Here is a 13,287-nt window from a genome sequence, read left to right as displayed (position 1 = left end):
CAGAAGCCCCAGTGGGCGGCCGTCCGAGGCTGCAGAAGAGGGGCTGGAGCCTCCCTCCACCACTGGCAGCACCCCCACCAGCACCGGCACTGCCACAACTGTGCAGCCGTAGCCTCCGCCGGATGGACTCTAACCCTGCCTCCAAGGACTATCATGCATCCTGGTCCCTGCAAATCTCATGCCTGAGACACCCAGGTGAGAGACTGTGAACTGCCACACCCCAAGTGTTGCATCACTGGGCACAAGCCCCCTCCAGAACCAGTGGAAGAAGGCATCTACTCAGCCCCTCCTTGTCAGGATGAAGCACACTGGGCACAAGGCCCCCTCCAGAACCAGTGGAGAAATGCATCCACTCACCCTATCCTTGGCAGGATGAGGCACACTGGGCACAAGGCCCCCTCCAGAACCAGTGGAGAGATGCATCCACTCACCTTATCCTTGTCAGGATGAAGCACACTGGGCACAAGGCCCCCTCCAGAACCAGTGGAGAGATGCATCCACTCACCCTATCCTTGGCAGAATGAAGCACACTGGGCACAAGACCCCTCCAGAACCAGTGGAGAAATGCATCCACTCACCCTATCCTTGGCAGGATGAAGCACACTGGGCACAATGCCCCCTCCAGAACCAGTGGAAGAAGGCATCCACTGGAGAGACTGTGGCTTTGCACTCCCCAGGACTAGGCAGTGGGCAAACCACACACTTTAGAGACTTGAGAGACTGTGGCTTTGCACTCCCCAGGAGCAGGGAGTGGGCAAACCACCCACTTGAGAGACCTGAGAGACTGTGGCATTGCACTCCCCAGGACCAGGCAGTGGGCAAACCACCCACTTGAGAGACTTGAGAGACTGTGGCTTTGCACTCCCCAGGAGCAAGTAGTGGGCAAACCACCCACTTGAGAGACTTGAGAGACTGTGGCTTTGCACTCCCCAGGACATCGCTGTGGACATGGAGCCCCCTCGAGGAGCAGTGGCGTTTTCCCATCATCCAACTGAGGTGCCCCCCCTCCCCGTCCCCCTGAGGTGCCTGTGCGTTTTTTACCTGATGCCCCTGCAGTGTTCTCTCCGTATTGAGGCAGGAGTCAATTTTGGGCTTGGCCTATGAGTTTTGGCCTAGTGACCCACGGACATTTTGAGTGGACAATGTACGGCCTTATGTACATATTGTATATTTTTGTAAACACTGTTTTTCAAATTATTACGTATATCTGACTATTTCTAATATAACACTAATTTGACTCCATTCCTTTTGTCCTTGCGTACTTCCAGAGGGTTACGGGGTGTAAATGTAATGTTGATGCATGTGTTTGTGTGTATGGTGTGGGGGGTGAGGGTGGGGGTGGGGTGTTGCGTGTGTGTAACTCTCTTTTCCCTCCTCCCCTCCCCTGTGTGCTAGCTGCAGTACCCACTCTGGTCGTTGCCGCTGCCGTTCGTACTCCTGGTAGATGAGAAGATACACCAGCATGGGAAACACCTGCAGCTCGGGCTCCATGGCGTCCTGGTTCTTCGCTGTGTGTCGAGAGGTGAGTGGTTTCCCTTCTGTGTACTGTTTCTGCCGTGCTTTTGATGGCGTTGGTACCGCCCCGAAAAAAATGGCGGATGGGCGGGTTGTAATGGGGTGGGCGGTACATTGGCTCCCACCTGTCTGTTGGCGGTTATGACTGCGGTGTTTGTTGCTACCACTGTGGCAGTCAGAGTGTTAAAGTGGCTGTATGTGTTGGCGGTTTCCGCCGTGGTCGTGATCCCATTTTTTTTACTGCTGGCCTGTTTGCGGTTATTCCACTGCTTTAACACCGACCGCCAGGGTTGTAATGAGGGCCATCATTTTTAAAATGCAGTTTAGTTGCGTGAAGAGGTAATGGGGGGAAAGGGTGATTTTACGGTATGAAGGTTGGTAGAGGTAAGGAGGTAAAGGTGATTGTAGGGTTTAACGGTGGCTCGATTTAAAGAGAATAAAGATATATTTTTCTTGTTTAGGGGTGAGTAGAGATAATATATATATATATATATATATATATATATAGTGGTGGTTGCCGCTAGGTAGGTATAGTTAGGACCATGTTTCCATTGAAAAAGTGTTTTTTGACTTGACTATATCTTTGTCACAGTTTGACGAATCTTCACAAATTTTCCAAAAAAAGTGCCCCAGTGATCCTTGCTGTACACAGAAAGTTTTGGGGTGATCCATCAAATGGGGGCAGAGAAAAAGGGGGTGTCAAAAAAGTTGAGTTTCCCATGCTAATTCCCATAGGACTAGTAGATGCAGCTACAGCCCAAACCACTTATTTAGTGTAAATCCATTCTGTCGTTTTTGAGAAACACAAAAAAAAAGAAAACAAAAAAAAGAAAATGGTAGAGTCTCCCTGACCCCTTACCTCTGGTGTTGTGGTCCCAGAGGGACCCCCCTCCCCTTGGGGAAAAAAAGCAAGTTTTACTGTGAAATCGTGACAACTCCACAAATTCACAGGAAAAATAAAACAACACAAGTATGGGCTCCCGCTCTTGTTTTTAATAAGCCCCCGGGTGACATTGTGTTTTTTTTTCTAGGGGGGACTCTTGCCCCCCCCGGGGAGGGGGGCCATGTGTCCTCCTCTATCCCAGAGACCACCTCCTCCCTGGGCATGTAACTAATAAGGTGCGGGGGCTGCACATCCCCCCTGCAGTCCCAGGGCCCACCACCTCCACAGGGCATCATAGAAGTTTGGTGCGGGAGGCCACAAAGCCCCCCACCCCCACAGCCCCAGGGGCCACCACCTCCTGGGGCAAAATAGTAAAAAATGTAAAGCTAGTCCATTTTGGACCCCAAGTCCCGGACCATCACCTCCCCGGGCTATTTTCCCATTGGAGGGGGACAACTTGCCCCCTTCAAGGAGCCACTGATGGCCCTGGTAACTGCCTCCCCCTAGGGCCTGCTCATGCTATGTCCCAGGGTGTATGTATATGTCTACATACCTAAATTTATATTCATTGAAAAAAACACAAAGGTTACAGGGACATTATAGTTAGGAAATAGAATTTAAAAAAACTGAAATTCACTGTAAAAACAAAAGTTACAGGGATGTAATAGATAGGTTCTGAATTTACTTGTACAAAACCATAGAGATTCAGCAGTTATAGTTAGAGATATTTCAAGTAACTATAACTCGCACCCTAAGGCAACTGTAACTCGTGCCCCTGCCATGCACAGTGTTGTCTTCATTAATTTGACTGCTAATGCTTCATTTATATTTTTAGGAATGTTATAGAAGTTGTCATGAGTGCTGTAATAACTGCGGTAATTAGCAGTGCATGGCAAGGGCGTGAAGATTCGTCAAAGATACAGGCAAGTAAAAAAACACGTTTTATATGGAAACATGGTCCTAACTCTAACTACCTACTGGCGACCACCAGTAGGAAATAAGTATATCTTTCACACACCCATACATGCATATATATATATAGATATATTTATATTCTGTGGTAAAAGACCACGATGTAATGGCCATGTGCTGCAAACCTCAATGCGTAGAAAAGGTGTGTGTGGTAATATCATACAACCCTCCTATGAGTGCTACATTTTCAGAGCTAATAATGAATGAAAAACCTGACTTACAGATACCAGCCACATCCCAGACAATGTATATCATTTCTTATTGGTGCTTCAGTATTTTCATGTCTATCCGAGGTCTAATCAGCCTACCTGTACTGAGCCACCTGTACAGCAGTTCCAGTCAAGTGAGTATGGAGAATGCTGGCAAACACCTGCATATCTGGAACTGCCTCCCCAGCAACCTACAATATTAGAAAGAAGACACAGTCAGATAGGGAACAGTGTTGAAAATCAGCATCCCATTTACTTTGGCTTCACTAAAACAAGGGAGGTGGCAGTAAGCAATTGGAATGGATGGAAAAGTGTGGGGCCTATTCAAAAAGTAAAATTTGGTCATAAAAATATGTTTATTTCCTATTTAAACTTTCTTTTATGTCTCCACCAAGGAATGCACAAAGGTATGGTGGACAGGTGAAATCCCATTTAAGGAAGTAGTAGTCTGAAGGCATGGTTTGAACTGGAGGTTTGGGGTTGCTCACACATGTGTACAAAGTCCACCCCATTTTCCTTACCCCTGGAAATTATCATACATTTACAGGGCAGAGATCACTCCCAGATTTGCTCGGTGTGACGGGGACAAGCTTTCTCCACATGGGGAACATTTTAAAAATGGTGGATGTGTTGCAATGATGATGTAATATTTCAAGAACCATGAGACCTATATACTTGATTTTGGTGTCAAAACATAGGTTTTGGGGTCAAGTAGTCTTATAGAGACAGATAATAACTCCTCAGAGCAACCATTCTGCCATTCTCCAAAATGGCCGCTCTATAAGGATGTGTTTTAGCCATCATATTGGTAAGTTTAATATTGTTTTTGTTTCAGGTTCTCCATTGCTTCAAATTCGTAAACAGGAGAGAAGCAGTTGATATCAGAGGATCTTTACCTCCTGACAGTGTTGCTAACTACAAAATCTGAGGACTCCTACAACAAAGAAAAACGTGTCATATGCCAAACTAATCTGAAAGAAAAGCTAACATCAACTGCGGCTAGACAGAAGAAAGTTTGAGATGTTGCAGTAATACTGCAAAACGAAGTTCACAAAAGATTGAAACTGATGGGTGAAGAAGATCAAATATTTTATCATTCTAACAACAAGTGCTAAAAGTACAATGTAAAAAAAGCCCAGAACATTTTTGTCAAAAAATAGCAGAAACCAGTGAATCACAACAGGAATCTGAGTCTTTTCAGAAAGCGACAACAACCAAACCCATTGCCCATCCACTTTGTAGATCGATTGCTACCTCTCGTCCACCTTAAACAACTGATCAGAAAACAGAGGATCGTCAATGTGTTATCTGTGGATTAGCCCGAACAAGGGCCAAATGGATTGACAAAAGAACAAATTACAGAGTATGTGATTCTCAAAGGGCAAACATGTTTTTATATGCAGGTAGTTTCTTCCAAGATGAAGTTTTCAGCTGAGTAGCTGATCTAAACAATGAGGTGAATGTATTTGCAGCAGATTTGTATGCCCATCCAAACCGCATGAATGCATACATTCGAAAATATGAACATCAAATGAGCTTCCAGCAGCAATGGAACCACTTTGAAAAAGCAAATAAAGTTTTAAAGCCACTCTTGAGTGCTGGTTACGGCTTCAAACTCAGTGAGATCAGAGAGATATTGGTCAATATTGATGAAACTGTATTAATCCATAATAATCAAATTAAGATTTTTCAGGTCAGAATGTACAATGTCAGAATTCATTTTTGTCAGTCTTACAAAAAGAACGAGCCACTTATGGTGTTCTCAGCTGATTTGACTCCTGAAGTTCTTGCTGCCAAAATAAGATCAGAAGATACAGTAAAATCAGCAGGAACCATTTTAAGAAACGTCCTGAAACATTTAGATTTTAGACTTAGACTTAATGACAAATTATGTGATGCCCTGGAGATCTGCAAATCATGGGAGTCAACAAGAATGCCTGATGTCGTCTTAGCATTTTTTACATCGCTGTTTAATATCAGCAAAGCAAAACTGTTACAAATTGAAGTTCTTGAGTTCGGAACAGAAGCTATCAACATTGATGTTTGCTTTGAAGAAATAAGTGAAGAAGTGAAAGACAATGCCATGAACTGACAGGCTTATGCTCTGCAAATGTACTATCTTTTATTAATCATATTTCATGAATTACATCACGGCAAAAAGAAAACTCCACTACACATGATGACTACCCATGCAATCTATAACAACTGCTAAAGTAGATAGCTAAACGCTTCAATGAATAGGATTGGTGAATCAAAAAGTTATGAAGATATAGGCCCTCATTCTAACATTGGCAGGCGGCGGTCGCCGCCCGCCAGGCGGGAACCGCCATTTGGCCGCTCTGCGGACAAAAGACCGCTGGGGTCATTCCAACTTTCCCGCTGGGCCGGCGGGCGCTAGCCAAGGTAGCGCCCGCCGGCCCAGCGGGAAAGGGGCCTGCAACACTGAAGCCGGCTCCGAATGGAGCCGGCGGTGTTGCAGGTGTGCGACGGGTGCAGTTGCACCCGTCGCGCTTTTCACAGTCTGCTAGGCAGACAGTGAAAAGCAGGCTGGGACCCTGTTAGGGGGCCCCTGCACTGCCCATGCCAGTGGCATGGGCAGTGCAGGGGCCCCGAGGGGCCCCAGGACACCCGTTCCCGCCAGCCTCTTTCTGGCGGTGAAAACCGCCAGAAACAGGCTGGCGGGAAGGGGATCAGAATCCCCATGGCGGCGCTGCTTGCAGCGCTGCCATGGAGGATTCTCCCAGCCGGGGGAAATCCGGCGGGAAACCGCCGGACCCGGCTGGGCGACCACGGCTTTACCGCCGCGGTCAGAATGACGAATGAAGCACTGCCAGCCTGTTGGCGGTGCTTCCGTCATTCGCCACCCTGGCGGTCTATGACCGCCAGGGTCGGAATGAGGGCCATAGTATGGAACAGGAACGTGTTAGCAGCTCATGCAGTAAAATCTTGTGGATCTGACAGCACACCACTTCCAAGTCACTTTGGCAGGAAAGGATTTACAATTGCTGCTCTTGATAATTTTGATTTTGAAGACAACTCTTCTTTGTCTGGAACATCCAGCAGACATGATACTGCCATGGTGCTTTTTCAAGACTGTACCAATGAAGTAGCTGCTGAAAAACAAGCTGTTTCAGCTGTAGGCATAAACAAATGAAGCTGCAAACTTATAACCCAACTGCCTTGCCAACTTGTTTAAAATCGCTACAGGTCATCAACATGTCCCAGTCTACCAGAAAGTTTTAATGTGTCTGAGGACATGGATCTTCTTCTACCTGATGCTGCGGTCCACAAAGCTGATTTGACTGAATTCATAATATGGCATATTTGGTGAGGACTAAAGGATGAAGAAAAGCCAGTTCGCCCGAGGGAGGGAACTCATGCTCTGATACCATCCCACTGAAGAAGCTTGGGTTTTTACCATATTATCATCTCCAGTCACAAACTATGCAACAGTATATACAGCTCAAAAAAATGTCTAAAATGTGCAAGCTAAGCTTGAAGATAAGCCTATCCTCTCAGTTTTCTGTGATAAAGGTGCTGGTCGTATTGTTGCAGGCATTTTTATGAGCAATCCAGTAGAATTTGGTGATTGATGGCCATTTTCCACATGACAAAAGTTGCTCTGCGGTTTGCAGAAAGTTATCTCAGTGGATGTGGCATAGACAATGCACCTACTGAGGCTGAAATCTTTGGAAGCAAAACTGTCCAGTCAGTATTGAGCTGAACATTCGTTACAAGGTATGCTCATCATATCTGAGGCTATAGAAACATTGCATTGGAATGCTTTCTGGAACAAGAGTGACAAATTAGGTTTTGCATATCCTATCTCAGAAGTGAACAAGGTATAGGGTGCACTTCATTCAAAAGACTTAATGCAAAGCGAGGCAATGTTCATTACACTCAAAATCAGAAAACCGGACACCCAAGTTCATTGAATTTGTCAAAGAATGTGAAGAAAAATCAGAACTTTGCAAGTACTGGGGAAACGTTTTACACATGATGGCTCTAGTGAAAAACGTGGTACATGCTGATCAGGAAGGTGATTGGGAGCTGCAAGTGAAGACTGTGGAGGTCACTGATTACTGCGTTTCATGAATTTGATTGCATAAACCACCTGGCTTATGGGTCCTGGTATTTGGAAACAGTGAAGAAGATAGAAGTAGAAAAAACATACCTCTACAGAAAATTCATCCAAAGATATTTTGTGGTGAAAGACAGAGAGGGAACGTTCAATGTTGTGGCTCCAGATATGAAACTGGAACAGACAATCCAGAGCAAAGAAAAGCTCCAAGAGAATTGTTGGTTAGACACATAAAAGTTAATATATGTTGCTCAATGGTAGCTAGTTTACCATGAAGTCCTTTCTATTTGCAATGTTTTCAGAGAGATGATGAATTCAAAATTAATGGACCTTTGTGAAACTGTTCCTCACCACGAACTTGTTGGAAAGAGAAAGGAACATTTTAATAAACATGTTGACTTCCTTATTCATTTCATGCAGCAGCAAGCAAACCCCTTTGAAATGACCGGCCTGTGCGACTACACAACTTGGTGACTAACAATATTTAGATAATGATACAAAGACATGTCTACTAGATGTCCTGGAACATGGATCGAAACTATACGCAGAAATGAAGCAGGAGAGATTTGTATTCAAAGAGGAAAACCTGTTTGACATAATCACTAAAGCTAAACTTCCATGCGTTAATTGCCATAGTAAGAGGTTTGCCCAACCAGCCACTACAAAACAGGTAACAAAAATCAACTACCAAATAGAGAAATGGATGTAGCAAAAGAAAGGAGTGAATTTATCAAGGACATTCTGTTGCATGATCTTCTTCCAACAAACTCATTATTTGTGGAGATGGTGCAACCAAACCAATGAAGCTCAAACTTGTACAAGAGCTAGAAAAAAAATCTCACCTGAAGAATTTCAATTTGAAAAGGTGTCCTCACTGAAAACTGCTGCTGTTCTGGACTATTGTGAATGGTCATGATTTCATCCATGCAAAACTTTGGAGAAGTCACTGTTCTCCAGATATCAAAGTCAGTATGCACCTTGCAAGAACTGCACATTGTCTTTGAAGGTTATCTTGAACTATCTGACAAAGAATGTGAGAGAGTCAGACGAGTGACTACAAGTTAAACAATTGACCTTGCCTTCATCAAAATTCGACACCTCTACCTGTGCAACTTGATAAATTCTGGTCATAAACGTTGAACAAGGTGCACTTGGAGATGTTAACTCGCCAAAACATTGCTGATGCTTCAGTGAACACAGAATTTCAAATTATTGCAAGTGGAGTGATTGTCAATGAGGAGCTGGTACCTGCAGAGATATATTCAAAAGGTGTGGGCCATATTGTTCAAGAACTTAACAGCAAATTGGAGGAAGCTGACTTTTGTGTTGTGCCAGATGTTGAGTGGGCTTTTCAAAATGGTTCCAATCGAGTCATTGTACTGTCAAATGAGACAGATGTTATTATTGTGCTACTTAGATTTGTTGCTATGTTCATAAGTCAAGAATTGTCAAAGTTATGGATACGTTATGGAACAGGCAAGAAAAGACACTTAATCCCACTGCATATTCTGAATTAAGAATTTGACACATAGATGCCCTGTGTTCTTATCACATATTCTTATGGGTGATGACACTGAGCAAAATTGGAGAAATGCTTGGAGCTTTAACTGCTGAACCTGTGAAGTTTCTCAAAGATTTGCTGAGACAAAAAAAGATGTGACTTTACTACTACAGAGTTATAGTTAGGTTGATACAGCCAATTATAATTAGGCCAATTTGCATAATCATTTTAATCAGAGCACGGGCGCTGGGACTAGTTAGCAGTGTCCAGGGCACCATCAGAGTCAGGAAAACACCAGCATAAGTGAAAAATGGAGGGCAAAAAGTTAGGGGGCTTCTGCAATCAGCCCAGTTTTCCCACAATGATCTTCAGTACAGTAAGTTTAAAAGATCAGTCCTGCTAAGTAATCTTCCATTGATGTCATATTCTGTGCGTGGACACATTAAAGAGCGTTCTACATGATCAGTAGATGTGTAAATGTTTTCGATCATGCATATGTAGAGAAAGATCTGTGTGAATTTGGTTGGGAAGATATTGATATGGTGCTAAAACCTACGACATTCATAAAGCCTCTACCCACAGAACTTACATGTACGTATACTTGCAAAACCTGTGTGACAAAAAGATGTCCCTGTCAATATGCTCTTCTCAAATGGTCAACATTCTGCAAATGTACCATGAGTGGTTGCCGAAACAAATAAAGTGTATTATGAAAATGTGTCTAAAGCAGGAATGATAAACATTATTTTTTTCACATTCAGATCATAAATAATATTTGGTGTATACATAAAAGAATTAAAAACCATTACTATTTGTTCCATTTCTATATATGTCTCTTCTTCCTCTATTATAGCCGCCATTTTGGAAATTGGCAGAGGGGTTGCTCTGAGCACTGAGACCACACTCATCGCTGCTACCGACGACATCAGGATCATTCTCGACAAAGGGGAAACCGCTGCCCTCATCCTCCTAGATCTCTCTGCAGCCTTCGACACCGTCTGCCACCATACCCTGCGCACATGCCTCTTCGACATTGGGATCCGCCAGAAGGCCCTGGACTGGATCACATCATTCCTCTCTGGCAGAAACCAGAGAGTCTGCCTCCCTCTGTTCCTATCTGAAGCCACCACGACCATCTGTGGCGTTCCCCAAGGATCCCCTCTCAGCCCAACTCTCTTCAACATCTACATGGCTCAGCTCGCCAACATCGTCAGATCCCACAGCATCAACATCGTCTCCTACGCAGACGACACCCAGCTGATCCTCTCCCTCACCAAGGACCCTGCCACCGCCAGGACCAACCTCCACGACGGACTGCATGCCATTGCCAACTGGAAGAAGATGAGCCGCCTCAAACTGAACTCAGACAAGACGGCGATCCTCATCCTCGGCTCCAACCGCCCCGTATGGGAGAACTCCTGGTGGCCTGCCACCATAGGAACAGCACCAACACACACCACCCACGCACGCAACCTAGGTTTCATACTTGACTCATCTCTCACTGTGACCCAACAAGTCAACACCGTCTCATCCGCCTGTTTCAACACCATCCGCATGCTCCGCAAGATCTTCAGATGGATCCCCACCGAAACTAGAAAGACGGTCTCCCACACCCTCGTCAGCAGCAGACTGGACTACGGCAACACGCTCTACGTAGGATCAATGGCCAAGCTCCAGAAGAAACTGCAACGAATACAGAATGCCTCCTCATGCCTCATCCTCAGCATCCCTCACCGTGACCACATCACAGCTCACCTCAGAGACCTACACTGGCTTCCGGTCAACAAGAGGATCACGTTCAAGCTCCTGGTCCATACTCACAAAGCTCTCCACAAAGCAGGACCTGCCTACCTCAATGAGCAACTTACCTTCCACGCTCCCAACCGCCAGCTACGATCCGCCAACCTTGCCCTCGCCACCGTCCCTCGCATCCGCCAGACCACAGCCGGCGGAAGATCCTTTTTCCACCTCACCGCCAAGACGTGGAACTCCCTCCTGCCTCACCTACGACAGACCCAGGACCTCCTGACCTTCAGGAAATGCCTCAAGACCTTGCTATTCCTCCCCCCCCCTCAGCGCCTTGAGACCCTAGCAGGTGAGTAGTGTGCTTTACAAATGTTTGATTAATTGATTGATTGAGGAGTTATTATCTGTTTCTAAAAGACTACGTGACCCCCACATACTATGTTTGGACACCAAAATAAAGTCTATAGGTCTCATGGTTTCTGTAATATTACATCATCACTGCTATATATCTGCCATTTTTAAATAAAAATTTCATGCAGAAAAATTAGACCCAGATCTGCAATGTCTACCGAAGTTAAATTACTTCTCTAATGATCAAAAAACACAAATCAAAAAAGAAAATGTCTGGGCAACAATTGTTTGACGGAGGTATATCAGGGGATGTATTATTTGCAGCTGAGAAGAGTTCTCTATACAGCAGGAACAGGACCCCAATTCAAAGGTCACATGGCGTTCCCAGTAGTACACCTGACAACGTTGTCTGGGGCCGCCTTCCAGGCATAAACTAGGAAGTTTTGTGAATAGAAAAAAGTAGGAAAAATACACTCATTTAGAGGCAGAGATCTCTGCACACATTTGTTCTCCTTTTTTCATGGGTGAACCCCTTTATCTAGAGAGAGAAAGGAAGATTTTGACTTTTTTTTCAATCTATCTTTCAGCAAGTGTATATGCGAAAGGAATTCTTATGATAAGTCAATAATGAAACATATCAACATGTTGGATTTGTTCAAAGTTTTGATAGATATTAAAAAGTATTATTTAATCAAAATCGCAAGAGCTTTAAAGATTGATGTTTCATTTAGAAGCTTTTAAAGTGGCTCCCTGCAATAAGCAATACAACAAATGTATTTACATTTTTAAAGTTTAAAACAAACTTCTGAACATTGGGGCAGGAGAGGAGTTAATAATCATGCAATCTAAATTTCGGTGCCACCTTCTATTTGAAATCAAACAGAGTCTCTGTCTCTATCACTCTTCAGAAGTGGATTAGAGTAGCACTAGTCAGTTCAAAATAATAATATATATGAGCGGGTAGGATGACTCAGTAGGTAATGTGCTTTAAGCAGAGATACTTGAGCATCCTGAAAACCGCATGCAGATATACCAGTGGCATTGTCTCCCTCTAACCCACACACAGACATGTTCCCTACAAGATGACCACAGAGATTGTTTAAATATGAGGTCAAAATGCCACTTTGACTCATTGACACAGCAATTTGACTTTCCTTGACCTCCCCACTCACCTACCAGTACCAATATAGATTTCTGCAAACAGACAGCGACCAGTGAAAGAGCTTATGAAAAGCAGGTGTTTCACTACTGCATTCTGCACATCTGGCCTCTGTCCAAAAATATCCCACTTTTTCACATTCTCATATTCGAACATCAGGGCTGGTGGCCTTTTTTCCAGAAATATCAGAACGTTGGCAAACAATGCAATATTTTGCTAAATAAGTCAACTTAAGGTAGTGGAGCAGAGTAATTCAGTGCCTGCCCCTTTTGATGTAATTTATATACTTAACGTGGATTTAACTGTATTTATCTGTATGCAATGTATTAATCATGTGTAGTGAGTGGCTATCAATACATGTAGATTAGAGCCACCCATATATTTAGTTGAATTACAATAACTGTATTTGTCATAAAGTATATCCTTCTTAAATATAGTCAATACTGTCAACAATACTTATCTTTTTATGTTGAATCTAATGTTGGCCTAACTAGCCTAACTAGTAACCAGGCCTGAGTTGCATTTTCATAAAATGTCTTGCAAGTGCCTTGTTTTTGTTTTTTTCTGGTGGTGTCTCCTTATGTGCCTCATTAAGTTAGAATAGGCTTAACCTGCACTGTATTAGGATAGTAGACGACTGAGCTTTCAATCAGAAGTTGACTGAGATGATGGGAGAGACCCTCTGGTACCCAGCAGTCTGGATTGATGTTACATCCAAAGTTGGCCGGATGGTTACTTCTTTGATTAAGAGCTTGGAAACTAGATAGACTACCTGCTCCCGGAGAACACGGTCTTCAGATTTGTTCATTTGGTGGAAACTGATATGGAAAAGCTTTCTAGAAATTTCTTTCATGCTTTATTTGTGTAATC

The 13,287-nt window shown here is 44.0% G+C and overlaps 1 protein-coding gene across 1 annotated transcript in view; it reads right to left on the bottom strand.

Annotated features, from left to right (window-relative positions):
- The window catches only part of LOC138247158 (putative DBH-like monooxygenase protein 2), a 167,578-nt gene that overhangs the window by 94,134 nt on the left and 60,157 nt on the right, over positions 1-13,287 (bottom strand). Inside the window, exon 8 of the mRNA XM_069201898.1 lies at positions 3,679-3,770. Within this exon, the coding sequence (XP_069057999.1) occupies positions 3,679-3,770 (92 nt within the window). The remainder of the gene's footprint in view (positions 1-3,678; positions 3,771-13,287) is intronic.

The sequence above is a fragment of the Pleurodeles waltl genome, chromosome 7 (assembly GCF_031143425.1).
Source record: "Pleurodeles waltl isolate 20211129_DDA chromosome 7, aPleWal1.hap1.20221129, whole genome shotgun sequence".
Taxonomy (NCBI): domain Eukaryota; kingdom Metazoa; phylum Chordata; class Amphibia; order Caudata; family Salamandridae; genus Pleurodeles; species Pleurodeles waltl.
This window is presented reverse-complemented; position numbering and strand designations above follow the sequence as displayed.